We start from the raw sequence: 27,643 nt of genomic DNA, 5'->3' as shown, positions 1-27,643 counted from the left end.
ATCAATTAATTCTAGATGCTCTATATGTACGTCAATGTATATATTTGTATAATTAAGATTAAAAGGCAAATTTTATTTTGTTCAAGAAAAAAAAACATTTAGCATCTCTGCCTCAAGCAACTTCACATAAGAATACTTTTATAGGTACTAACATCTCACCAGACATCTCTTTCTCGTAATCTTTTATCTTTAAATACATGGTCAAAAAATCTTTTTTATACTATGAATTATATAAGTAATTCAAAATGCAACTTTTCCAAAAAGAAATACATTTAGAGTTGGAGATTATTTAATGATTTGGAAACATAAGAAAAATTAACAGGGCTAGAGAGATAGATAACTCAAAGAGGTGGGGTGCATGCCTAGCATGCTTGAGACCGTGAATTTGATCTGTGATACCTTAGATCTCGTAAGAAAACCCCAGCACCATCAGCTATGGCTCCTATTTTCATTTTTTATTGAATCACCATGAATTACAAAGTTACAAAGATATCTGATTGAGTTTCAAATGTTTATTGTCCCAAAACCAATCCCTTCACAAGTGTTCACTACCCTCCACTAATGTCCCCATTTCTCTCTTAGTACCCCAGTCTGCCTCCGTGGTAGGGACTCTTCCCCTCCCCTATTGTCCTAGTGTTTGCTTCCCTAACTTATTCTCACCCCCATCCTCCCCAGTAAGCTTCTTACTGAAGACCAGTTCTGCTCTTCATTTACACTGCTACTGGGCATTTGATATTCCCCCATCAAGTTTCTTTATATCCCATGTGTAAGAGAGATCATTCTGAGTCTCTCCCTCTCCCTCTGATTTCACTCAACATGATGCTCTCTGTTTTTAAAGAATAGAGGTCAGAGTCATAGTACAATGGGTAGGGCTTGCCTGGTATACCAGGAATAAGTCCTGAACAGTGCTGGCTTACTGAGCACCTGAGCACAACTAACACCCTCCACCCACCCCCAAAAGGATAAGAAAATAAAAGCTATAGACAGGGTCAGAGAGTTAACTTGAAGGGCTGGAACTTTGCATGCAGGAGGCCAAGTTTAATCCTTAAAACGTCATGGTCCCCTGAACACTGAGAGCAGTCCCTGCCCACCCCATAAAAATATTATATACTGTTACTAGCTGCTCTGTTTGGACACAAAACTATAAACTTTTTTCTGGGGGGGTGGGTATCATAATCCAGCAGTGCTCAGGACTTCTGGTTCTGCACTCAGGAATCAGAGTTACTCCTGGTTCTGCACTCAGGCAGAGCTTGAGTGACCAGGGAATCAAACCCTGGTGAGCCACATGCAAGGCAAGCGTCCTGCCTGCTATACTATCACTCCAGCCCAAACGCAAACTGCTTACAAGTTCTTGATCAAGAGTCTCCTATATTCTTACTCTCCCTTGATAAATATCAATCACTCCCCCCCCCCCTTCCTCTGTTGATAGTGGTAATGTGCTGACTGGGGTCACACACATTGACTGGGCTCCATATGTTTGGTTATAGTTTTCCCACATTACAGCTGTGGCACTCATCAGGGTGCTTCCATGACAGCCAGGTCACAGTGCTCACCAGAAATCAATCTACTCCTTTAGTGGTGGTGCTTGGCAAGATTGTAGCTATGGGGCTCTAGGGTAGGGTTGCTCTGCACTTCTGATGATGGGTGTGACCAACACCAAGCATCCAATTCTGTCTCTTACTCCTACGCAGGGACTTAGCTATGGAATCATGGCAGTTCCCCCACATTGCTCCAAAAGCAGTTTGGCTGTCTGATGTCATCTTCACTGAATTAAGGTATCTCCAAATGAAATAATTATTAATTCTTCCTCTAATAATCATCTGAAGGAGGCACTACAAATCTTACAATGTATCCTGTAATCTGTTACTATAACAGTTTCCTTTTTCTACTATATGTATTTTTCTTCCTGAGGTCATCAATCTTAAAATCATTCCCAAATCATCAATGTACCAAAGGCACTTGCCGCTCAAATTTATCCCTCACATTCCTAACACATAAGTCTTCCTAGATGCTAATTTTACTGTCATGCAAATTTTAAAACACCTCACAACCTCACTACATAGTAAACTTTATCTTTGATCAGCCACTCAATTATTTATAGTTTCCTAGAATATGGATTCCCATGGCAGAGCCTGGCAAGCTCCCCGTGGTGTGTTCGATATTCCAAAAACAGTAACAAGTCTCACAATGGAGACGTTACTGGTGTCCGCTTGAGTAGTGCTACAGAATATGGACATTGAGTGGTCCTTGCCATTCTGACACTATGAAATTTTATTTGTCTTTAAAGGTCTCTTAAAAATCACAGCTTTTTTGATAACTTTCCAGAAAACAGAAACATTTAGTGTTCATCTACTATATAGCAGGAACTGTATGACAGGAATTACAATTCCTCTCCTTTCTTCACTGATACATTAAGTCCTTCCGACAGGCCCTTAGAGAAACTGGGGTTGTAAAGGAAACTGCATAACAAAATCAATTTTACCATAAGTTAATGACTTCTAGTCAGAAAACACTTTTATAATTAGTTAAATATTTTTACTAGCAACCTATAATATTCACTTATTCATATTCCAACCCATAACTCTAATTCAGGTTCCTGAGTGGTCAGAGCCTCTCATAGAAGCCCTAGACAGGAAGCCTTTCTATCACAGTGCAGAGCTCACACACACATACTCTCTCTCAGACTGGGAAACTTCATACATGCCAATTAGCCTAATATGAAAATCTTTGGAATGTGGAAGGACATGTGGGTTCACAGAGAGAAGTCACCCAGTCTAGAGAAACAGGCAAACTCCCAATAGTGGTCCCAGTGGGAACTGTTTTTTTTTTCTCATCAAAGTTTCAATCTGCGGTCCTTTCAGTGAAAACTGGTTTGCTTTCAGGTCATCATAACCATAGTCTGGATTACAGCTTTCTCTCCCACTGGAGACTTTCTGTACTCTCTTCTGTCTTTACAGGAATACCTAATCTACCTGCAGTGTCAAGTTTTCACAAAAGTGTAATCTTACACTAATCAGTCAGTACCACAGAAGTAATCTACCTGGAATGATCAGTCCAGACTTCCCCTGAGGGAAGGTGACTTTATTTGAAGTAAAAACTTTTCTTTTCCTAAAAACATGATCCCACCTTTCAGAAGATAAAGACTTCCATTTTGCAGAACTCTTTCTTTTCACTATAAGGAACACAGCTTAATTATTATTTAATAAAGACAATTAGAGCTATAAATTTGTAGTTTTTTAAATAACTTCTTATTTACCATAAAATTCTTAGCTAAGATACCGAAAGGATAAAAATTAGACTTTATAGAGTATTTTATAAATTAATCTTCCAGGCATGCAACCAAGTGTAAGAATTCATGAAATGGGGGGATACTGGCCTGGGCACACACTGCCTGTAGGAGGCTTGGGTTCCAATCACACAACTTTAAAGTTATCTCCACCCACCTGTCAGCAGCCCAAGCTGAATGTGGCCTCCAAAAACAAAATTAATTAACCATGAGGCCAGCATCACAGTACAGTGAGTAGGGCACTTGCCTTGCATGTGGCTCACCCAGGTTCAATCCCCAGCACCCCATTTGGTCCCCCCAAGTCTGCCAGGAAAGATTTCTGAGTGCAGAGCCAGAAGTAACCCCTGAGCACTGCCAGGCATGGCCCAAGAACAAACAAACAAAAAAATCCAAAAAGAATAAAAGGAAAAATATACTTGCAAATTATGAACTGATAAGAAACATCTAGTATATAAAAAAATCTTACAACTAAAAATGAACAAAGAATCAGAATAAATGTTTTTCTAAATAGGATACATAAATGGCCAATACGTATCAAAAAATGTGCAATGTCAGTCATCTGTAAAAAGACCAAACAAAATTACTACTTCCTACTCTTTAGAATAACAGATTAATGTCAGAAAATAACAAGCATTGGTTAAAAAAAAGTGGGAAATGTTGCCCTTATAAGTAGCTAATGGGAACATAAAATAACATGGTGACTTTGAGGCCAGTCTGGAAATTATTCAAATAATTAATAGTAAAAGTTATATCATGCAAAAAGTCTATCTGTATGAAAATATTTATAGCAACATTATTGATAATAGCCAAAAGGGAGAATCCCAAATGCCCATCAACTGATGAATGTAGAAACACATGCGATACCACCAAACAACCAAATATCACCTGAGCATATGAAGAAAAGAAGCACCATCCTTAAGAACATTATGATAGGAAAGTTTTGGGGAATTGCTCAGTGGTAAAGTATCTGCCCGTTTGACCTCACAAACAGGTCTGGACTGCCCCACATGTCCAGTGCAATCATGGTAGCACTGCGATTTGTAACCCTTGGTTGTTGTGACCACCACAATCAACAGTTTTATACCTAAAAATTACTGGTATAAAAATAACAGTTTTATACCTAAAAATGCATAATTCTTTCGTGATCACAAAATTGAAGGGAATAAGGGCAAATTAAAGTAAAAGGAAGTAAAAGGAAAAAATCATGCTGAATAAGCATGGGGATAGAAAAGATATAGAGGGGACTGAAAAGATATTAAGTGGGTAGGGCATTTGCCTTGCACACGGCAGACCCGGGTTTGATTCCCAGCATCCTATATGGTCCCCCAAGCACCACCAGAGTAATTCCTGAGTGCACAAGCTAGGAGTAACCCCTGTGCATCACCAGGTATGACCCAAAAGCAAATAAATAAATTTAACTAAAATTAAATATATATATATATAAAATCCCAATCCTATAAATTCCAGAATAGGGAAATCTGAGATAAATTAGTGGTGACTTAAGAGCTGGAGAAGAGATCTGGGTGGGGGGAAGAAGGGAGAGGTAAGTTAAAAGGTATAGAGCTTATTTTAGAAATGTGAAAAAAACACCAGGACTGTGGGACGGTTGACTTATCTATGAAAAACCACCTAACTGCACACATTAAATAGGGTATATCATATGGTATGTGAATTATATTTCAATAAAGTAGAATTTAAAAGGGCAAATAATATAAAAGTATAGTTTTTAGAAAGTGCTGTCAAGGACAAGGGCAGGGGATATAGTTCAACATGAAAGAACATACTTCACGTGTGAGGGCATGGGTAAATAGTGGGCAGAGGGAGAAGAGGAGATCCTGTCATTCCTTCTATTCCACTATTTGGGGGTTAACAAGTTTAAGCTCTGGGGTTATACCACTTAAGAAAAAAAGCAGGGGTCAGAGGAAAGCATAGTGGTAAAACCCCTTCCTTGTAATTATGAGGCCACATGTTACATGTCCAAATGCCCTCAAAGGAAAAAAAAAAATCTACTTGAATTAAAAAAACAACAACAACAACATACCCTCTGAGGCCAGGTATGTGGCTCAAGTGGAGGCCCAGGACAGGCCCTGACAACATAGGGCCTCTTGAATACCAGGAGCACCTTTAGGTAAAACCCCCACAATTAACAAAACTAATCTGATTCTCTTAATTTGAAGACAATCTATTGATACTACTTTCAATTCATAACTTAGGCAGTAACTACTTTATTACCTGAATTCTACTAATAACAGCTGAACACAGAGCATCTGCATCAGAACCACCAGGGGTCATATAACTTACCTAGAAGCAACTATCACCAAGTTCGTTAAAAAGTCTGAATTCTGGGCTTACTCCTGTCCAACAGAATCAGAAATGCTTTTTAGCAAAATCCCTACTCTATCTGCATAAAGTATGAAATACATGTTAAGTCTGAAGAGCCTTGATGTGGAACGATGTTTCTTAACCTTCTTTTGACCATGGCCTCCTTCAGATCTGGTTTCCTTCCTGTGGTCTGTTATTCCACTGGTTGGTGCCCGAGTCTTTGGCCATGGCCCCCTATTCAGCTTGATTCTCACCAAGAGAACCCCTGGTATATTTTGGGGGCCCCCAGTCGATAAAGACTTATGCCGTGACTTCACTTACCTAAAGATTTATCTAAGCATTCCAGTGAGGGGATTTTAAGGATGAATTTTAAGGAAGAATCTTGGGGTTCCCCTGCACACTAAAGTTGAGAAATACTGTTCAAAAGAAAAGTAACACTTTGAAGAATTTTTGAATACTGAGGAACAATGCTTTACATTCTTCCTGAAGGGGGGAGGGGTTGAGGGGTGAGGTATGATTCTAATTTGCCAAATCTGTTAAAATACCTTCCTCGAATAACTTGAATTTATACAGCAAAGGGTTTAGAAGAACAATCAAAACTAATTTCATTAAAAATGTTTACAGATTATAATCAAATTTCTGTACATTTCTACAGAAAAAGTCGAATGTCCATGTATTTTCAAAGGTTTCATCCCACAAGAAATGCAGACTTTAGCTACTATAACTTGTTTCAAAGATCTCAGAACTAAACAGAATATTTAGTCTTCAAAGTATTTTACACTAAATCAGTCAGGTTTGTGCTAATCCTCGGTGAAAAATCTTTGTAGTCTTCAAAGGAAGTCTTAGGATCCTACACAAACACTTTTAATAGAATATATGGCTAACAGAATTACTACCTGAAAGGTTGAAAGGTAAGGTTTTCTGATTTTTTTTTTTTGTCAAGGATTTTTATTCCAGAGTCTCACTCGCAAAGAACTTGCCCTGTTACTGCAGTTACATCCCTTCCCTCTAACCCCCACCCACTCCATGTAAGTTTGTATCCAAGACGGTTTCTACTAATTTTTAGTATTAATGCCCAGTTCTGACAACCCAGCTAACATTTATTGATGCAAATGTTCAAGATTTTGTGAGAACCACTAAGCTGACCTAGGCTAAGCATTATCACTAGCCCCAAGAAGCATATAATGAAACCACGTGAGGTTTGATGAGCAACCTGCACATATAATTAACAGAGTGTGGCCACTGCTGACAAGGTAATCCAAAAGCTGTCGGTGTCAGCGAACTAAATTTTAGATCACTGAGATTCCAATTTCCAGCTGATAACCTTGCAGAGTAGGACTAGCCACAAAAGCCTGCCCTTCTTCCCCTTCTCTCCCCAAACGCTTTTTCGGGAAGCACAACCCAAGAAAAACAAGTCCTCTAGGAAATGGGCTCACGTTTTTAAAGCACGTTCAAAAATAGGGTGTGTGTGTGTGTGTGTGTGTGTGTGTGCGTGGTCATTAGGGAAGCACAACCCATGGAAAACAAGTCCTCTAGGAAATGGGCTCACATTTTTAATGCACCTTCAAAAAGAGGTGTGTGTGTGTGTGTGTGTGTGTGTGTGTGTGTGTGATCATCAGATCTGAGTGTGTGTGTGTGTGTGTGATCATTCAGATCTGAACAGCCCACGTGAAAAGGCCCTATGGGGCCAAGTTCAGACAGGGTGCTTCCTTTGACAAAAACAGGAACACACAACTTCAGAGATCGCTGATCATGCAAGAAAGGCAGAGAGGCGGAAAGGAGGAGTTCGGAGCTCGACCTCCCCGGGGTAACTTTAAAAAACGAAAACACCTTTAAAAAAAGCGAAAAGCAGCAACTACCGGACGCTTCCCTTCCCTCCCACATTCATAAAGAAAATAACCACCGGGCGCTGGGTGGGGGGCGCGGGGAAGGAGTCCAGAAACCCAGGACGACCTGCAAAAGCGATCCGATGCTGCCTTTCCCTTCTCGCCCGCTCCCAGACCGGCAGCTCCCCCGCGGGGTGACCGTCCGCGTCCCGCTGAGGGCCAGGACCCGGGACCGCGTCCCCGCCCTCTGCCTTGCGGAGCTCCGGCTCGCCCCGGCGGGCACACCCTCCCCGGGGCAGGGAGCGCCAAGCCCCCGTCTCCCAGGGGCGGCGCCGCGAGGTGCCCGTGAGGGACCCGCGGGCTGGCAGGGCAGGGGAGCGCGAGCTGGAGGGCTGCGCTGCGATGCCCCGGGAGGTCCCGACCCCTGGGAGGGTGAGAGTGGTCGGAGGGGGTGGCTGGGGGGGCCCGGCCGCAGGCTGGTTCCCCGACGCGGCCGGGCCGCCCAGGCCGAGCTCTAGCCTCCTGACAGGTCGCCGAGGCGGCGGCCGCATCGCAGGTGTCGCCCAGACCCGGCACCTGCAAAGCCCGGGGGCTGCGGGGGGTCTGAGGGGGTGGGGACGGCCCCGCGGCGGCAGGGGCCAGGCACCCGAAGGTGAGACGCGCCGCGGCACCGACGCGCAGCACCCACGGCGGCGCGGGCTCACCTCGAGGGTGGACACGGTGCTGGTGAACAGGTCCTCGCCGTCCTCCAGCTCCTCGAAGTCGGTGGGCTTCCCGTCCCCCAGAGGAGGAGGTTCCCTCTCGGCCGCCATCTTCGCTCGCCCGGACGACTGCGCGAGTGGGGCCGCGCGGCCCCGTCACGTGAGCACGCACGGCGGGGATAAAGCCCCGCCCTCCCGCCCGCGAGGCCACGCCCCCACCCGCAAGGCCACGCCCCCAGCCTCCGCGCCTCTTCTGGCCCAGGGCCCCATTGATACTTCCCACAGGCTGTGCTGAATTGGGGAGAAGAAATCTGGGACTTCTTTTTTTTTTTTTTTTTTTTTTTTTAATTTCCACGTTACCTTCTTGGCAGGATCAAGCCAGCGGGTTTCTGTTGGCGCCCCTACTTTCAAGTCTCTTTTAGGAAGCCTTTGGAGCTTGGAAGACTGTGGACAAGGCTGAGCATTGGTGGAAGAGAGGTCTAGCCATTCTCTCGGAACTTTTTCACCTTGACTCGATGAGAATGGTCTTTATTGATGCGTGGGCCAGTTGTCACTACCATGCTACCATGAATCTTGCTTTCCTGAGCAAGTTATCTGTCTCTCTGGAAGAAAAGCATGGGCTGTGTGGCACTCTGCCACTGATGAGCAATCTGGAGTCTGTCCCTGATCAGATAACTTGAATCTATTTTTAAAAGCTCATTGCCAGAGCGATAGTACAGTGGGTAGGGTATTGGCTTTGCATGCAGCTGAACTACTTTGATCCAGCATCCTATATGGCTCCCCAGGAGTAACCCCTGAGCACCACCAGGTTGGCCCCCAATTTTTTTTTTATACATAAAAGTTCATGGCCTGAATGAGGGAATTCTCTGTATCTTTAATTCTCACCTGGGCCTCTGCTTCTTGCTTACTACTTTGTAATTTATGCTACAGTCATTTAACCCCCCTCTCTCCCTACTATCTCTTTCATGGTAAATTACTTGAAACACAGTTCCAGCTACTAAAAACAAAGAAGCACATCAATAGCAGCTTTCAAAATCTAATTTAGGGCTAAAGAGATAGCTCGATAAGCTGGAGCACATGCTTTGCATGCTGGAGGCCAGATTCCATCCCTAACACCTCCTAGTTCCCAAGTACAGAGCAGAACCACAGGGTGTGACCCAAAAAACAATAAATAAATTTAAAAATCTGGCTTAGGGCAGAGGAGATAGCTAGAGGACATACTTCGCATGCCAGAGGCCCAGATTTGATCCCCTGCTCCACAAGGTCTGGAGAACTGCCCAGAGCAACCCTCAAGCAATTGTACTGGGAGTAGCCCCTGAGCACTGCCACTGCCCCCAATCTCCAGAAAGAAAGAAAAAAAAAAGTGGGTTAATTCTCTTTCCTATAGGACCATGTGGTGATCCAAGTCCCTTTCTGATGTTCTTCCCTCCTTAGGATAGAATCTCTTTGCTTTCCAGGTTGGCTCACCACCACCATTCAACTGGCAGAAAGGGGAAATGAAAGACCCTCTCTTTCCTTTTAAACACACTTCTTCCTACATCCCTTAGATCAGCTGACTAGTTTCATAACCATTCTCAGCTATCAGAGAGAAACAGAAATACAGTTGTTATTTCACCCCCCCCCACCCCCGAAAATTAGGACTTCCCTACACTGGAAGAAAAAGAGGCCCTTGTAGGGAAACAAAAGTCTCTCTTCTAGCATTCATTCACTCTTTCCATGTTAGTATTATCTGGATTTCCATTGGAGTGATCATTTCCTTCTCACCCTCAGTTGGGAGTCTCCAACTCAAGAATTGGGGTGCATCACAATTCATTAACAACGAAATGCAAGCAACCAATACCAAAAGAGGAAGGGGCTAGAGATTCTACTGGCTAGCCACATCTCCAAAGAAGACAGGTGGCTCATAGGCAGATGGAAACATGTTTGACCTCCCTGACTATTAGGGAAATTGAAATGAGATTTGGCCTCAGTCAAAAAGATTGAAAATGAGTCCATGAGGATGTGGAGAAAATGAATTCTAGTGGGAATGATAAGTGTTGCAGTCTCTATGGGAAAATATAGGGATTTGATCCCAGGCAAACAAGCAAACAAATACATGAATGTTCTATTTATGCTTTCAGTGAATGAGTAGAATGAATGAAATTCTGAAAACAGTATTAAGTGGAAGGTAGAGATTTGGTAGAAATGAGAACCACATAGGAGACCCCAGGTAGCCTGTGAAAAACATAACTAAGACCAGAGAGAGGAAACAACCTCAGAGAAAGAACAATTATGAAGGAAGTAAAAAGACAAAGAAGAGTGTGTTTGGCAGTACTAGATACATTGGATATATTAAATAGATGTATCACTGAAAAGGGTAAATAAGAAATGAACATAAAAAATGAATGTAGCGGGTTATTATGGTTCATTTGTCATGTTGATTTGTCTGGGTCATGGTGCCCAGAATGTTGGTCAAACATTCTGGATGTTTCCAGGAAGGTGTTTGGTGGATAAAACTGACATTTTAGTAGGTGCATGTGAGGAAAGCACAGTGCCTTGGATCATTGGCTCCTCCCAGCCAATCAGTTAAAGACCTTAATAAACAACAATTGACCTCCTTGGTTCTGCCTGTAGCCGGCCTTTGGACTCCAACTGTGCCTACCATGAGTGTCCAGCAATGGGGTGGACAGATTGTAGACTCAATCACATATGCCATATTCTTACATATTCTTAAAATGACATATACCCCTGCCCTCTCCATAGAGATGGATCGCACATAGGTACTAGGAACAGTTTGAGTAGGAGAGCACGTGCATTGCCTGTGTGGAGCCCAGGTTCCAGCCACCACCTACCCTGAGGGCTAAGCACCACTCACAATGATTAGGCCCTCTTCTGAGCACTGCTGAATGCAGCTTCTACAACACTAAAACTGTCACTGTCACTGCCACTGTCCTCCCGTTGTTCATAGATTTGCTCGAGCGGGCCCAGTCACCTTTCCATTGTGACTATTGTTACTGTGTTTGGCAAACTAACTGGGTTGGAGAGTGGGTGAGAGTGTGTGAAACACCAGGTTAAGAAATAATCATCCACATGTAGTAAAGATTAGAGTCTTGTTGGATCACATCACTGAGCATGCTTTGAAACACTATTTTCCCAGCTCCTGTCAGTGCTTGTTGAATTTCACACCACTTCCTTCTGTTGATGTGATCGCCTGGACTCGCACACAGGCTTAGTTGTAGTGTTTGCACATTTAGTCTCTGTGCTTGTGTGTATTGTGGTTGGTTGTGGGTGGAAGCTTATACAGCAGATTCTGGTTCTTACACACTCACCTGCAGTCCCTCTGAAAGACTATATTCCCTTAGATGTGTGTGTGTGTGTGTCTTTATGTGTATGTGCACACTCCAGTCACACAAGCCTAGCGATGGTGCTCACACACTTGCTCACCTGGGTTCACACTGCTGCCACAGTGCTCTACATCTTTTAGTTGAAAAGTTCACATGGATTCTCACCTGTTAACTATTGAACACACACACATACACACACACACACACACACAGAGTGTTTCTGGGGAGGTGGAAATTGCTTGCAGTGCTGGGGATCTTGGATAGCAGAGCTGCCAGAATAGCTCCAGGTACATGGGGCAGAAATGCCCTGGAACTCACAGCCTCACTCTTGCAAGGTGAAATGCTTGAGCCCTGAAGCTATTGCTCAGTCTCCATTATCTGTTTCTTGAAATAAAGTATAGCATGTATGGAAGGTGAATGTGTGTTAGGAGCTATTATCAGAGTCTGTGCAAAGGGTACAGTCAGTTCAGAATAAAACACATCTCTGGTCAATACCATTATGAGCATATACATATGGGCTGGAGAGATAGCTGAGTGGGCTAAGCACATTCTTTGCATGCCAGAGAACTGGTTCAACTCCCAGAAGCACATGGTCCCCTGAAGACAAATCTCCAAAACTACGAGATATGGGCTCCACTCCCTTTTCTTCTCCCCCCAGCAAGAAAGAAAGAAAGAAAGAAAGAAAGAAAGAAAGAAAGAAAGAAAGAGAGAAAGAAAAGAGTATACATGAGAGAAAGAAAGAAAGAAAGAAAGGAAGGAAGGAAGGAAGGAAGAAAGAAAGAAAGAAAGAAAGAAAGAAAGAAAGAAAGAAAGAAAGAAAGAAAGAAAAGGGTATACATATACATATCAGGTCTGGGAGAGAGTTGAAAGGCTGGAACACATACATGCTTTACATGCAGGAGTCCCAGTTTTGAGACCAGGTACCACATAATCCCCTGAGAATTTCCAAGAGCAACCCCCTAAAGCACTGCTGGGTATGACCCTCAAACAAAATATATGTACATATAAAACCTAGACATAGAGATCTACATGTTTAGCTAATTTTTTCAAGAAACATATGAAGGAATGAAAGACTAGGGCAGATATTTGCTAAAGATATGTTTGTGTGCATATGTTTTGTTTCACAGGAAAGATCTGAATATATTTACACATGAGGGCAAGTGGTAAAAAGAGAATGAGAGATTGAGATACAATATAGAGAGATATCATCAGAAGGGTTGAGCTTTGAATGGCAGAGAAAGGATTTGCAGCAAGTAAAGGAATTGTTCTTAGAAATGAGAAGGAATATTTCTTCTTAAAATGAACAAAGGGGAATTGTATTTTGTGTTATTATTTCTTACTGTACATAAGAAACCATCCACTAACATAATCTCTGAAAACAACAACATTGTATTATTCACATGAGTGCTCAGATCAGCAAATCAGTCTTATTGGAGAAAGTCTAGAAATCCTGATCTTGGGCTTATTGTCTATCTGTGGAGGTGTTGGTGATGGGTGTTTGACAGGGGCTGGCTGGACAATATTGGCCTCTGCTAAGACACCCAGCTCTGCTCCGAGTGCTGTCACCTTCTAAAACTGGCTTTTCTTTTCTAAGTCCACAGCAGGATTCTGAGAGTAAGAGACACACAGGCACTTTTTCAAGTCCTCAGCACAGAAAGTCACATGGCCATATCCAAGGTCAAAAGAGAAACAGATGACAACATTGCTCAGCAGAGGGTGTGGTAAGGGAGGCCATTAATTTGGGTCACTAATGCAATCAGTTTACTACTGGGTGGATGCTTTTAGACTTGGTTGAAAATGTAGGGGCAGGAAATGGGAAATGTCCACACCCAAGATTAGTATTTATTTTTCCTCTGGGAAAAAAAAAGGGTTCACTGGTGAGAGAAGAGAGGATGATACCAGCACAGGGAGCAGGGAATGGAACGGCATTTTCAGTAAATCTTAGGAAGATTCGGTGAGGCATGGAAGGAACTCAAAAAAGCACAGCAAGCTTAAAAGAGCCGGAACTCTTTGTTTCTGGGGGTGATAATCCCTCCATTTGTGGGCATCTCTCCAATAGAATCATTTGCAGGGGTAGGAGAGAAGGCAAGCATTCAGATTGATTCAAGGCCAGACATTTTCAGGATGAGTTTATAGGTAGAATAAAAGAACTAAGGATTCTCAGACCCCTCAGGAGGGTGAAGTGACCAGAAATATATGATTTCCTAGACAAGGAATGACAGGTGGTATATATCTCAAAGAGGGAGACATTTTTGTTTTCAAAGGGATTAAAAAGCAGTTATAGGGGCTGGAGAGATAGCACAGTGGGTAGGGCATTTGCCTTGCATGCAGCCAACCCAAGTTCCATTCCCAACATCCCATATGGTCCCCTGAGCACCGCCAGGAGGAATTCCTTTGTGTAGAGCCAGGAGTAACCCCTGAGCATTGCCAGGTATGACCAAAAAAAAAAAAAAAGCAAAAAAAAAAAGCAGTTATAGAAAGGAGATATTTATAACCTAGCACAAGCTATCATTTTGGTGAAAAGTCACAGATTATCTAAGGCAAGGAGATTAAAGGAGCTTTCTGGAGAGACATTGATGATGTAAGCACATTTGTTTGCATGGACATTGGAGCTCTAGAAAGCATGGTGGAAAGAGTGAAGCTGGGGGCTCCAATGGATGGCTCAATGACTAAAAGTATTTGCCATCTACAGCTATACCATGCCCATTCTTGTCTAAAAGAATCTGCCTTGCAAGTATGAGGCCCTGAGTTTGATTCCTGGGGCTTCCCACATGCTGTGAAGTCAGCTCTCTGGGAGTCCAAGTGTATCCAGAGTGTGTGATCTCCAGCATACAGTCAGGTGTGTAGAAACACCACAACTAAATTGTGCAACCCCTGGTTAGCACCATAACGAGAAAAGATGTGCAAGGCTCACAACCAGATAGGTGACCACTGGTGAGCACCACAACCAAGCTTGTGTGACTCTGAGTCACTATGTGATACACCTTAGCAAGAAGAGCTAAGGGAAGGATGGTGTGGGGGGGGGGGGGAGGGGGAGAATTAAAACATAAAAATAAAATGGAAAAAGTGAATATGAGGCTGGAGGGATGGTACAGGAGTTAAAGCATTTTTCTTACTTGTGGTCAATTCTGGTTTGATCCTTGGCATCCCACGGGGCCCTCCAAGTCCCACCAGGAGTGATTCCTGAGCACTGCTGGGTATGACTCCAAAACCAAGACACACACACAAAAAGAGTGAAGATGAAAATCAGCTGTGGAAGGAAGGGTGAGTGAGCAGAAATCCAAGTACCTAGAGAGCCCCTATTCCTAAACGCAAGTTCTGGCAAGTAAAAGGAAACTATGGGACAGCACCCATTTCATCAGGGTCATCTTTGTAACTGTACTGGTGGAAGACAAGCAGTTGGCTGGTAAAATAAGTATGATTTGCTATAAATATACTAGCTTCTTACTGAGAGATAGAGAAAGACTGACTTCACAGTGGTGGAGGGAAGAAAGAGGTAAATCAAGCACAGAGTTCTGTTTCTCAGGGTCAAGATGCAAACAAATGAACTACCATTACCAAAAAAGTGTCAGTGACCTCCTAATTGGTGATATTCCTAATATCTATGATTCGATGAGATGGTTGCAACCCCTCAGAATAGCAGCAGAGTTCCAGAGACTAAAACATCCTTCCTAAGCAAACTCTCCACCTGCATTTCCTAAATCTGGGAGCACCGCAGGCAGCAGTACCACCTGAAAAACTCTCCCTGCTTCATTTTCACCTTCTTATTGACAGCCCCATCCCCCATCGAAAAACCCTTGCCCACTTTCTCTGCGCTGAGTTGCCCACCAGCTGCCTGTGTCCCTGGGCACAGGTTCCATAAGCCCTAAGACTTCAGTAAGCTGCAGGGCCTGAACAGTCAGCAAGGACTTTGCACTCTAGAGCATTCACTTTTTTTCCCGCCAAACACTTTATTTAGGAAATATGAGGAAGGAAGTACACACCCCACATTGGGATGCAGGTGACCCTCAAGTGAATTTGGTTCAATGCTTTGCTCTCCAGGTCTAGGAATCGTGAAGTTTGGAAGAAACCTGCAAGTTCCTTCTGTATCACTGGCCAATCCTGACTGTAGCCTTCATCTGTGACTGCACCAGAGGCAGCAAAAGGCTCCGGTTACTAGGATGAGGGTATTGGGGAAGGGGAGAATTTGCACCCCACCTCTGCTGCTCTTCTCAAGAGAACTGACTGAGTGGTCCCTGAGCTTTCAGCCACGACTCTCCCCATTCTCCTTCTGGCAGGAGCAGTACTTACAGAGATTCTTTTGCTGGGAGAACCAAAGTTCGAATATAAATGATGACAGGGCTGTGCACAGGGTTAAGTTTACACTTCTGAGGACAGACTTTAAGCAGTTTCTCAGTGGAACAGGACACTGGTGATGAAATAAGAAAGAGAGTTGGTTGATATTTCCCTGAGATGCATTTATGAATGCAGAATTGTAAGGAATGGGTCTTTTAAGCTGGGAGAGCTAGAATAGGAATGGAAATGATTACATCTTGGATTAAACCTTGAGGAAAGATCTAAGGAAATAAGATAAGAGTGTTGAGGGTCAGGTAAAGAAATGAGACCAAAAGCAACATAAAATAAAACGAAACTGCAAGAGTTTCCCACAACCTCTTTATTTTCCAGTTCTCCTCAAGAACTCTGTCTCCACATCACAGACTTTTCTGTTCCAATAGGAAATTATATCTTTTTGTCATTCATCACCCTTAACACGGAATCTTACAAGTTACACGTTTGTATTCATCAATCAATACTTGTTGTTTGATTGAAAATAAATTTTAAAAAGAAACAAAGGCAATTCTTTTAGATCAAAGGAAGACAACTGTCAGCCTTAACGCTTGATCCAGCTGGGTTTGATTTGGCCTACATGGGTTTTTTTTTCATATGTTTTTTAATCAACTGGTAGTATTTAAAAATCAGGAAACTTTACATAAAGATGTGGAAACATTGTCCAGACCTCTATGGGCATATGCTCCCCAATTCTCTTGGGTTTCTCCCTACGCAAATGCATTTCCCACCTGTGGTAAAGGCTTTGAGTCAGTCTTCCAAATTTATTCCTATCCCTTCTTCCTTAATAGTATTATATTTCAGCAGATATCATGGAAACCCAGAATAAAGGGAATTTTTTTCTCCCCTATTTTAATCAAAAGTAAACTTTGGCCAGTCTATGTAAAAGAGACATTTTTGTTCAACTTTTAATATATATTTTTATTTTTATATATATAATCAAAAAATTCCCTTTTAATTTTTTTGGACCACACTTGGCAATTCTTAGAGATCACTTGGGGGACCATCCATACGTTGTGATGGGGATTGAACCCAGGCCAGGACATTGCAAGGCAAAGGCCTTACAAACTGAACTATTGCTCCAGTCCCCAGGAAGTATCTTTAAATAGACATTCCCTGATTTTCTTCTCACCAGACTGGATTCAAGTTGTTCCAACAGCCAACTTAGAAGTAAGAAATAGACCTAGGACAAGGATACCAATAATTGAGCCGGGACTGTTACTGTGGCCCTAAAGACATGTGAGCCTGGGAACGCCTACAGTTAAGTTTCAGTATCAAATAAACTCTATCTTGTTATAAGTCACCGTTGTTTGGGAATTTATGTCACAAACGGGCAAACCTATCCTATTCAGTTAAAAATCATCTCCGAATCTTCTCAAGCTTTGAATTCCTTCTCTGGGAGCTAATGCTAATACAAATGGTAACTTTTGTCATGGTTTATAGGAAAGATTAGACAAGCTAGCATAGGTGGTAAACAGAAAGCTCTCATTCCTTCTATTCTTGATACATGAGACAGAATAGAGGACCTACATGGCAAGACATGGGGTTAGAGTAAAGAGACCTTTCTTTTTTTTTTTTTTTTTCTGACTCTGCTCTTCCCACATCTGGAAGGTTGGGAGTAATAATGAAACTATTCCATCAGACCCTGAAAAAGCTCAGGTTATTATTAGCACAAGCCAAGATACATCTGATCTATTTAAAGTTCAAACAAAAGAGGGGAATCTCAAATCTTACTATTTTTGATTCACACTTAATTTATCCCTCAAAGCAGTGAATCTGATGACATTTGAATGGGAATTACATTTTCCTTCACAGCATGACTACGAGACAAGCAAATTCTCCAGAGTCTGAATTTACCAAGAGATTTAATTTCTGCTGTTGGAGTGAGCACTTAGCTTAGAAAAGTTCTTATAAAATAGAAACGCTGCTCATATAGAACAAAGACATGTCTCCTATTAACAGGATAATCTTCATGCATTTGCATCTTTTTGGGGGGGAAACCTAATGTGCCAACAAATTGGAAACCAAAGTTCTATCCATTTGTTTATTTATAGAAAATTAAAAAATGTTCCTCATAAGCCAGCATCTAACCTTTTCCTAAAATAATCTCCAGTGAAGCCTAAAATTTTATCTTGAATTGAAAGTATATATAGGGCTTAGAAGAAATAAATAAAATATTTTTAATAGACAAAATATTTTAAGGAAATAATTTTAAAATGATTTTACCTTGGAAGATAGAGCAAACATGAATGGAGAAATATTTTACAGAAAGTCAATGTTATTTACACAGAGTTTGACTGCCATGATTTTTTTGTTCATTACTCAGTATCCACAGTGAAAATATCTTATTCTTTAATGTTTTTGGATTAAGGGTATAATTTAGCAGTATGCAGCCTTTACATATCATTATTCAAAATTAAAATAATATTTGAATTCAGTAAAAAACTAAGTCTTCTTTATATTCAGTTATGATATATTTCAAGAATAAATGATATAAAATCATCCTTAAGAATGATCTGAGAAACTAAATTGTAAGATATAGAGATGGTGCATACAATAATTTCTTTCTGATCAGTTTTTTCTTTTTTTAGTTAGTGTTACAGCTGGGAGCCACAGCCAGCAGTACTCCAGTCTTAAGGGTCACATCTGTCTGTGCTCTGAGGTCTCTCTGCAGTGCAGGGGATTGAATCTGAGCCTGTGACCACAAGAACATGTGCTTAGCCCACTGAAGTATCTCGAGGCCTCCAACCAGTGTGTGTGTGTGTGTGTGTGTGTGTGTCTGTATCCAAGTGCAGTATCTTCAAAACTGGGGGCTGACACATGAGAAACAGGTATTCTACTACTGAACCATATCCCTGGCCTTTTCTGTGAAAGTGCTTTTGTGGGACTTAACTTTCTTTTAAAAAAAAATCATAGTTATTTGTTTTTTGTATTTTTTTTGGTTATTATTGTTTCGTGAATTCCCTAAGATAAACTCTTTAGATAAAATCAAGGCCTTGCAGATAGTTACCAATTCTAATGAGCTTTCTATCTTTGATGCCAGATGCTGAGAGTATTAGAAGGATATAAAACATGCTGGTGGAAGTTGATTAAATAAAGATCTGTTAATTGAAGTACTAATGTTCTGTTCTGCTTAAAATGTTAGTTGTTTTGGACCTTGGAGATAGCTAAAGTGGTAGAATACAAGGCTAGCATGCAGAAGGCCCTGAGTTTCACATATTCCTCTGCCTGCCCCTAACACTGCTAGGTAGCCCCTGAGAACAGCCAGCCCTGAGTACAGAACAGTCAGTCTCAGGGTTTGCCTTGCACATGTCCAACCTGGGTTCAATCTTTGGCACTCCATATGATTCCCTGAGCTCCACAGGAGTGATCCCTGAGCACAGAGCCAGGAGTAATCCCTGAGTTCCTCCAGATGCAGCATAAAAACAAAGTACTGTTGGGCTCATCCTACCATATCAAGTATCACCATAAGTGATTCTTAGAAACAAAATAACAACACTGGGTCTAGGAGAAAGAACAGAGTTTAGGACACACACTTTAGCTTGCTTCCCATGAGAGTGGGTTAGATACCCAGCACCACAGGGTTTCTGAATCCTCCTTATATTTGTTTATATGAAATTTGATTTGCTGTGATTTGACTATGATATGCATTGACAGTGCAGTCCTAGAAGCCTCTGGCCTGAGCAGGGTAGCCAGAGCTGCTTTGTGCCTGGAGGTTCTGCACTGAACTGATGGCCCATTGGGCCAAGAATCTTCAGTGGTGACCTGGGACCTCCCGAACACCACTTGGAAATCCCAACAATAACAGCAATGATATAACAATAACACCATAAAACCTCAGTGTCCAATTGGCTTTTGAAAACATGTTTTAAAAAAGTTGGAGAAACTCCTCTGCCAGACACCCCTTTGCCTAAATGCTTTTGGCTTTCCCAGACGTAGCTGAGCAATCAAACCTTTTCTTCCCCTTCAATAAAAGGGCACACCCAACCAGGCCAGGAGTGGGGGGGACCCATGAGCTTCTCCTGGAATAGCTAAAAGTAACAGAGCACACTGTCAGGACATTCTACCAACATCACAGTTCTTGCTGATTTCTGTTGATCTTGTTTGTGAGGAGACAGTCATTTTCAATTTCCCTGAAAACCTGCTAGCTGTCGGCAGGCCTCCACCTATCTCCTCCACTTGCCTAGGGTGGCTAGAAATGATTTCTTGGCAAAAGTACATTTTCTTTGTCCCCATTTGGACATGAGAACACGGGGAGATAACAATTTGTTTATTAATTTGGGGTTTTTGAATCACACGCAGGAGTACTCCTGGGCTACTCCCGGTTGTGTGCAGGCCCCGGGACTTGAGCTGCTTTCAGATGTAGCCAGGGGGTCCAAGTGGTGCCAGGGATGTAACCAGCATCAGCTAACATGCAAGGCCTTAAATCCTATACTGTCTCTCTGGGCCCAACAAGTTATGCTTTTCTACATTTTGTTGACTATGTCTCTGTGTGAAGAACAGTGATACTCAAGCTCCAGAGTGCACCAGGGTCCCTGAAGGACTTGACCAAACAGATTTCCAGGCTCTACTTCATCAATATCTTCACAGAATTGGTGCTATTAGTTTGAACATCACATTTGAGAACTAGTGGTCTAGAAGGATAAAGCACATTGGGGTTGTCGTTTAGAATTTTTCCCATAACTATTTGATTTTTATTTATATATATTTTCTGACATTTTTGGTCACACTGGTGGTGCTTGAGGGACCATATGGGACCCTGGGGACTGAACCTGGGTCAGCTGCATGCAAGGCAAATGCTCTACCCTCTGTACTATTGCTCCGGCCTCAATGATTCAATTTTTAAATGAGTGAATTTGTGTTAAGATCTTACCTTAGTGGAAAGCATGCTATGTATTTTACTCAAATATTTGCATGAGAAATTCTCATTCTGCCTGTCCTGCTTCTCACTCCATCTAACTGTATGTCTTAAAACACCCCGTCATTTGGGGAGTACTTTGTCCTTCTCCAGTAACAATAATTAGAACCTGGATTCCTTCCTGACACAGAATTTGATAAGTCAGTTTAGATACTACTCAATGGTGTTTTGAAGCCCTGAGCACTTTAGCTGAGCTCTTCATGGTTAGTAGTGAAGGTGCTGTGAGGTGATTTTGGGGAGATTTTGGGGAGGTGGGGTGGAGAATGCTCTGACCTCCTGATGACAGGACTCTCAAATTTTCCCAGAGGGAAACACACAGAACACTGGTTGACCAATCTTCTGTGCTTAGTTGCTAACCATTCCCTAGGGACTGGCTTTGACCTGCTTCCTCCAGGTGTATTTTTCCACTGACTTCCCTACCTCTGTTTGACCTTCTAGAATCCTCACTGCAAATCCTTGAAACTGGACCTCTTATCTGATCCTCCATCCCACTCTGCTCCCTCATTTCCCTACCTTTTCATTAACTTGTTAATTACCTCCCTGTCTTGAGATTTTTCCAACCACTCCCCCAAACACTCCAGGACATTTTACCTAAGAGAAAATATTCTCATAGCACATGTTTAGAAATGCAAAACTAGGGGGGAAAAAAAGGATCTAAAGCAGGAGCCATTTCAGGTCAGCAAAGGGCCAGAACGTGAAAACAAAGTCATCAGCTCTAAGTTTTTGATCAAGTAAAAGGAACAAGTTCTTGTAAGGATCACAAAACATTGTAACACTTAAGTTTAGGCAAAATTCATTATATTGAAGGTTATGTTTAAATTACAAAGGAAAATTTCTAGTGGAGTAAAGTATACAATAAAATGCACACACCTTTTGTACACCTTCTGTTTCTATAATATTCTGTGTTCCAAGCAAATTCTTTCTCTAGATAACATCTTATTTGACTTTACAATGACTAGTTCTCAAGTGTAAACCTGTGGGATGAATAGTCACATAATTAAAACATCTGAACATTATAATTCTCTAATGCAATTATGTTTGTCATATGTTGAGCTGGAGATGTAGCTCAGAGATGGAGCACATGTCTGGCACATATGAGACCCAAGTTTCAATCCCTGCTACCAGAATGGAAAAAAAGTTTTCAAGTATAACAATTGAAAAAACAAAATCAGGGTATGGAAACCAGTCAGACTTTCCATGTATGAGGCTCACAGATTTATCCTTAGCACCACACACAAACACAGAGAGACACTCAAACACACAAAATAAAATCCAACAAATATATGTTCCCTTTTTTAAAAAAAATTATTTATTTATTTGTTTATTGAATCACTGTGGGAAAAGTTACAAAGCTTTCAGGTTTAAGTCTCGGTTATGCAATCATCAAACACATTTCCCTTCACCAGTACTTATTTTTCACCACCAAGAACCCCAATATACCCCCCCTCCCAACCCTCCCAATGCCACATAACACTCTATCTACTTTGATTAGATTCATTGTTTCGACAAAAGATGCACCATTATTATTTAGAGTTTACACCCCAAAATCAGACCTGCTGAAAGACATTGTAAAATGATTTGTTTTCTACAGCTGGTTACAAGACACAAATGATTTTGGATTTCTGATATTTCTGATATTTTGGATTTCTGATATTTTACTCATTAAGCCTGGAAGTATTTCTGCTGAGAGTCAGATAATTATAAGATTGGTCCCTATGGCTCTAGAGCCATGGCCGTGCTGGGGAGCTGCTTGTGGGGGGCAACTCGTGACCTTGGTAGGGCGTGAAGGACGAGCTGGAAATGCCCTCCTTCCCATGAGGTTTCAGTCGCCCCACCACGACCGGCTCATACCTGGCTTTCCAAAAAGCTTGGAGGCGGCCGCCACCTTGCTTTCCAGAAGGAAGGCAAAAAGATGTTCTTTTAAAAAGGTATATATTTTCATGTTCCGGTCCTTAACAAAATGGTTTGTCTTACGTTTTGACTTACATTTGACTTACATTTGACACATAGAAATGTGAAAATTATGATAAATCATTATATTTATTCCCAAGTATATTACTTTTAAAACGACATGAGTCATGAGTTGGGGGAAATGGCAATTGGGATAGAGAAGGGACCACCAAGTCATTGACGGTTGGAAGGAATCACTTGAGATAGGAGATGCCTTCTGAAAGTAGATAAAGGACATAACATGATGACCTCTCAGTATCTGTATTGCAAACCATAATGCTCCAAAGTAGAGAAAGAGTAATAGGAAAATTGTCTGCCATAGGGGTAGGAGGGAGTAGGTGAAGTGGGTGTGGCGGGAGGGATACTGGGGACATTGGTGGTGGAAAGATGGGTGTTTGATCATTGTATGACTGAAACTCAATCATGAAAGCTTTGTAAATATATTTCACAGTGATTCTATTTAAAATAATGACATCAGAATAGATCAAGTATAAAAAGACTACCATAAGTGTGTAGAACACACCAATACAGAAAACATATGGTTTTGACTCTCAAAAAATTCACAATATAATTTGAGAAGAATGAAAATGTTAGAAGTTCTGGGAAGTCAAAGTCACCTTAGTGATATCAGAGTTTATTTAAGAGGTTTGGGTATAAGAAGTAATAGTGGGGTGAAATGGGAGGGAGAAGACTGTAGGCGAGAAAGAGCACTGATGAACAAAAATATCCACATTAGCAAGATAAGATACAAGATAAGCAAGTACAATCAAGTTAATAAATATCCATCTAAGGGTCATAAGACCTGGGGCTTACATCTAGGTGAAAATAGTGATTTTGAAAGAGGCCTAAGGTCAAGCGGTTGTGATAAGGAATACAGTCTCTCTTGCATTCCCTAGGATCTAGAAAATAGGTCCCAATTCCCAGTCACTACTTCCTCAAGTTTTGCAACCAACTAGAAATTAGAAGCATAGCAGTGACTGATAGGATTATTCCATCTGATTTTCTTAATGATCGTGCTATAATTTCAGAATGACAGAAGGAAGGGCTCGATTTAGATGTGGGTAGAGTCAGGTTGGTCATTTGGTGATGGACATGATAAAGTACATTTTGAAAGTGTTTAGAAATTGTATCCCAAAAAATATATGTGTATATTTTAAAGGCACAAATTTCTTAGTAGACATTGCCCTACACTCATTCCAGTGGAAAAGTTATAGAACAGGTGAACGAATACCTTAACCATCAATATCTATGCAACATGCTTCTAAGTGGAACTGTTGTGAGGAATATATCTCAGGTCAGGTATGTTTACAGTGCTTCCTTGATGCTCTCAGGTTAGGAAAGGAGCATTGGTGAGGCACTCTTTGTAAACTATTGTGTTCAGCTCTTTGTTTCCTGTGTGTCCCTCAATGTTTCAGCCACTTCATCTTCCCCCGATCTTTAGAAGTGAGAAGAGAAAGTGGAAATTCTATGTCATAATACAAGGCAACTTTCTCCTCTGTGTCTTCTCGTGCTGAGTCAAGGTCAGGACAATGCAGCCCCACAGGTAAAGATCTTGTCATTTCCATCACACTGCAGGTCTCTGCCCTTGCCAAATTAAATATCACCCTTAAATTAGCAAGGGCAGTTCCAAGGTTGTTCTGAAAAGAGTTGACAATAAAGGGAGGGCATCTCAAACATTTGCTAAGAGCAGTAGCATAATTTTCCCCAGTCACATTCTATGTGGTAGAGGCTTGGGAATGAGGTTCTCAGCTGAAATGAAGTCCTGGACTCCCTTCTCTCAAACTGTTGGAGAATTGTGGGTAATCTCTCTTAAAATATCATTAGGGTGAATAACCAAGCTGGGCCTCAAACAAATTTTTTAAAAATTTAATTATAATAGTTTATGTTACATGTTTCTAATAGTCTTAACATTTATGGGTTTGATGCACAGTTACCATATCTTAGTCCCACACTCACACAGATATTGTTTGATCTCGTCATGTTGGTGGGGATAGATAATATTTACTTTTTCTTTAATTAGTAATATTTTAAAACAGGGAATTTTTTGATGTTTAAACCAAAACAAACAAATGAAAACTACATAAGGGTTAGGTATATAGTCCACTAATAAGGCATATGGTTTACATGTATGAGGCCCTGGATTTAATCCCTGGGACACACATAAAAATTTAGGGTCCAGGGATGTGATTCAATGGTACAGTAGCTATCTTGTCAGTTTAAGGCCGAGTTTGATTCCTGGCATTGCCCCACATGCTGAGTGCAATCTTGGCAACATGCTGTTTCTGATTTCTGGCACCACAACAAAGTATGCAATCTCTGGCATTGTTGACTTTATCCTTCTGCATGGTAACAACTAGCTGGTGTTACTGACTGACTAGTTCCCCCTTTACCTCCATCTCTGTAACAATCCAGGGAGTCTACATAGCCAGGCTCACAGTGTTGAGTCACCTGCTTGTGCACATCTGAGCTTATCACTCTGGGGCAGAAACTCATATGATAGTGGGGACAGGGCAAAGCTTATTGCCTTGCTCTTTGCATAGTTTGTTAGCACTGCTGTGATGTGGGGGTGTAGAAATTCATACATCTTACAAATCTGGAGGCCAGCAATCTCAATCAAGGTGTGTGTTGGTAGAACTAGTTCTATATGAGGAAAGGGCCTGTTTTAAGTCTCACTCACTGATGCAGAGATAGTCATAATCCTGTATATACCATTCTCTCTGCTCAGGTGTCCCTAGATTCAAATCCCCCCTTTTTGTAAGATCATCAGGCATATTGAATTAGAGTCCCCATTCGCTTAATTACCTCTGTAAAGACCCCCATCCCTAAACAGCATCTGTTTCTCAGGCACTGAGCATTGAAATGTCAATATATATATATATATATATATATTTTTTTTTTTTTTTTTTTTTTTGCAAGCATACATCCACTAGTGCTCCTGGTAATGCTCAGGATACCATGTGGTACTGGAGCTTGAGACCAGACCTCTTGCAGCAAAGTCTGAATTAAGCCATTTGGGCTATCTCTTGAGCCCCTATGTCTACATTTTTAGGGGAACAAAGAAAGAAGTCACTTGACTTCACATGCATTTCATGATTATATCATATAGGGCGAAAAGAAAAACTGCATCCTGTTCTCAAGGTGAAAGCTGATCAGCTTACAATTGTGCTGAAATGAAGGGAGGAGAATGTTTTATAGGTGTGTTGAGATGCACTGCTGAGGTGAATCTCTTTTCTTGGCAATGCTTTCACAGTGCAGTTACCATGGTGTGCACAAAGGCCCACAAGGATTTCTCCATTCCACCAGGAAAAACCCTTGTAGTATGAGAAGAATCAATGCAAAGTGCAGTGTGTTTCTTCACAGGACAGTGAAGCATATTTATTACTAGAGCTCTGCTCAACTGTGCATGAACTTTTCTTCAATCTTAAGGCAGAAAAATTATATTTTGTTCCATAGCCTTGCTCCTCTACCTCCCCTCTGCCCAAAGAGGCTGTCAAACCACACACAATCCTCACTAGACTGCCAGGGTGGTGCCAACAGGAACTCCTAACCAGGCATATTCGACCATGTCGCCAAAGTTTAAGTTGTAGGACATCAAACTGTTTACTGACATAAAGTGAAAGAATCTTCACCATCACTCATTCATTTTTAGCGTGTCTCCTTAATATGTTCTTGGATCTGTCTTCACTAAGGGGTGCAAGGCTTTTGCTGGGTTAGGACACTCCTCTATAGAGCCAGAATAAGCCATGAAGGTTTGAAGGGAAGAAATGCCAATTACCAGGCCACCATGGTCTGAACATGGTACTTCCTCTTTTGAATTGCCTCACTCATCCTCCATCTGGGCCAAAGGGGAAATGAAAGGAAGTCAGCAAGTAGTGTTAATTCTCAAAACCTCCATTTATTTACACATAGGAAGACACTGTGAAGCCTAACAGCCTGACAGATAAAAACGGCTCGTGAATCATTATTAAAGGAGGGAAATAAAGACCAATGTGTGAGTCTTTGCTACAGTAAGAACCCTTTCATCATTTCCTCTGTGGTGATTAGCCAGTGATGTGACAAACTTAACCAACATATCGATCTATTTGTTTCGGGCCATAGTCCCTCCTAAACCCTGTTTTTGTTTTGTCTTTTTTTAACTGGTTTTTAATTTTTTTAAAAAAAACTTTTTGAGTCACACCCAGTGATACTCAGGGTCCACACCTGGTGGTGCTCAGAGGACCGTATGGAATTCCAGGGATCAAATCCAGATCGACCACATGCAAGACAAGTGCCTTACCTGCCTTATCTCTCCAACCCCCAAAATCCTGTGTTTTTTTTTTACCTTTAAATAAAGTGAAATCAGAGGGCTGTTAAGGTAAAGAGCCCTAAAACAATTTAAGTGAAACATTCTGCTGATTTTGAAGAGTGCAAAATTCAGAAATCTTGAAGCTACTAAAGGAGTTTCAGAGAAGTTGGTACCCTGGTTGTCAAATGATTCATTTCCTGCCTCGTGATATGAGAGGCTTAAACTTTCTTTTATTAGCATTGGCTGAGAAAGAGAATCTAGGAAGCCTTCACTGTCCGATGAGATGCTGAGTAGCCAGAAGTAGTGGAATAGAATCCTGTAGTTCAGCACAAATGAGAGGCCTTAGGATAATGGCAGGAAGCAGCCCATCATCTTCTCCTGAGTAAAGTTTCCTTTAAAAAGCATGTGGCCCAGAGGTGGGGGAGGGGACTGACTCGGGGGAGGAGGACGGGGGATGGGGTGGTGGTGAGAGGGATACTGGGAACATTGGTGATGGAGAATGGGCACTGGTGGAAGGATGGTTATTCATCATTGTATGATTGAAACATAAGCACGAAAGTTTGTAAGTCTGTAACTATACCTCACGGTGTTCCATTAAAAATAAATAAATAAATAAATAAAAAGCATGTGACCACATCCTCCATTAACCCAAGTTCACTGGCTGGGGTTTCCTCAAACTTCCATCCTCTGGAATCTCCATTTTCTC

At 41.7% G+C, this 27,643-nt stretch overlaps 1 protein-coding gene across 1 annotated transcript in view; it reads right to left on the bottom strand.

The window, feature by feature from the left end:
- SNX2 (sorting nexin 2) overlaps positions 1-8,279 on the bottom strand; it is a 52,204-nt gene extending 43,925 nt beyond the window's left edge. Inside the window, exon 1 of the mRNA XM_056124610.1 lies at positions 8,139-8,279. Within this exon, the coding sequence (XP_055980585.1) occupies positions 8,139-8,246 (108 nt within the window). The 5' untranslated portion in view covers positions 8,247-8,279. The remainder of the gene's footprint in view (positions 1-8,138) is intronic.
- Positions 8,280-27,643: the final 19,364 nt, after the last annotated feature.

This window comes from Sorex fumeus, unplaced genomic scaffold, assembly GCF_029834395.1.
Source record: "Sorex fumeus unplaced genomic scaffold, SorFum_2.1 ptg000051l, whole genome shotgun sequence".
NCBI classification, from domain to species: domain Eukaryota; kingdom Metazoa; phylum Chordata; class Mammalia; order Eulipotyphla; family Soricidae; genus Sorex; species Sorex fumeus.
This window is presented reverse-complemented; position numbering and strand designations above follow the sequence as displayed.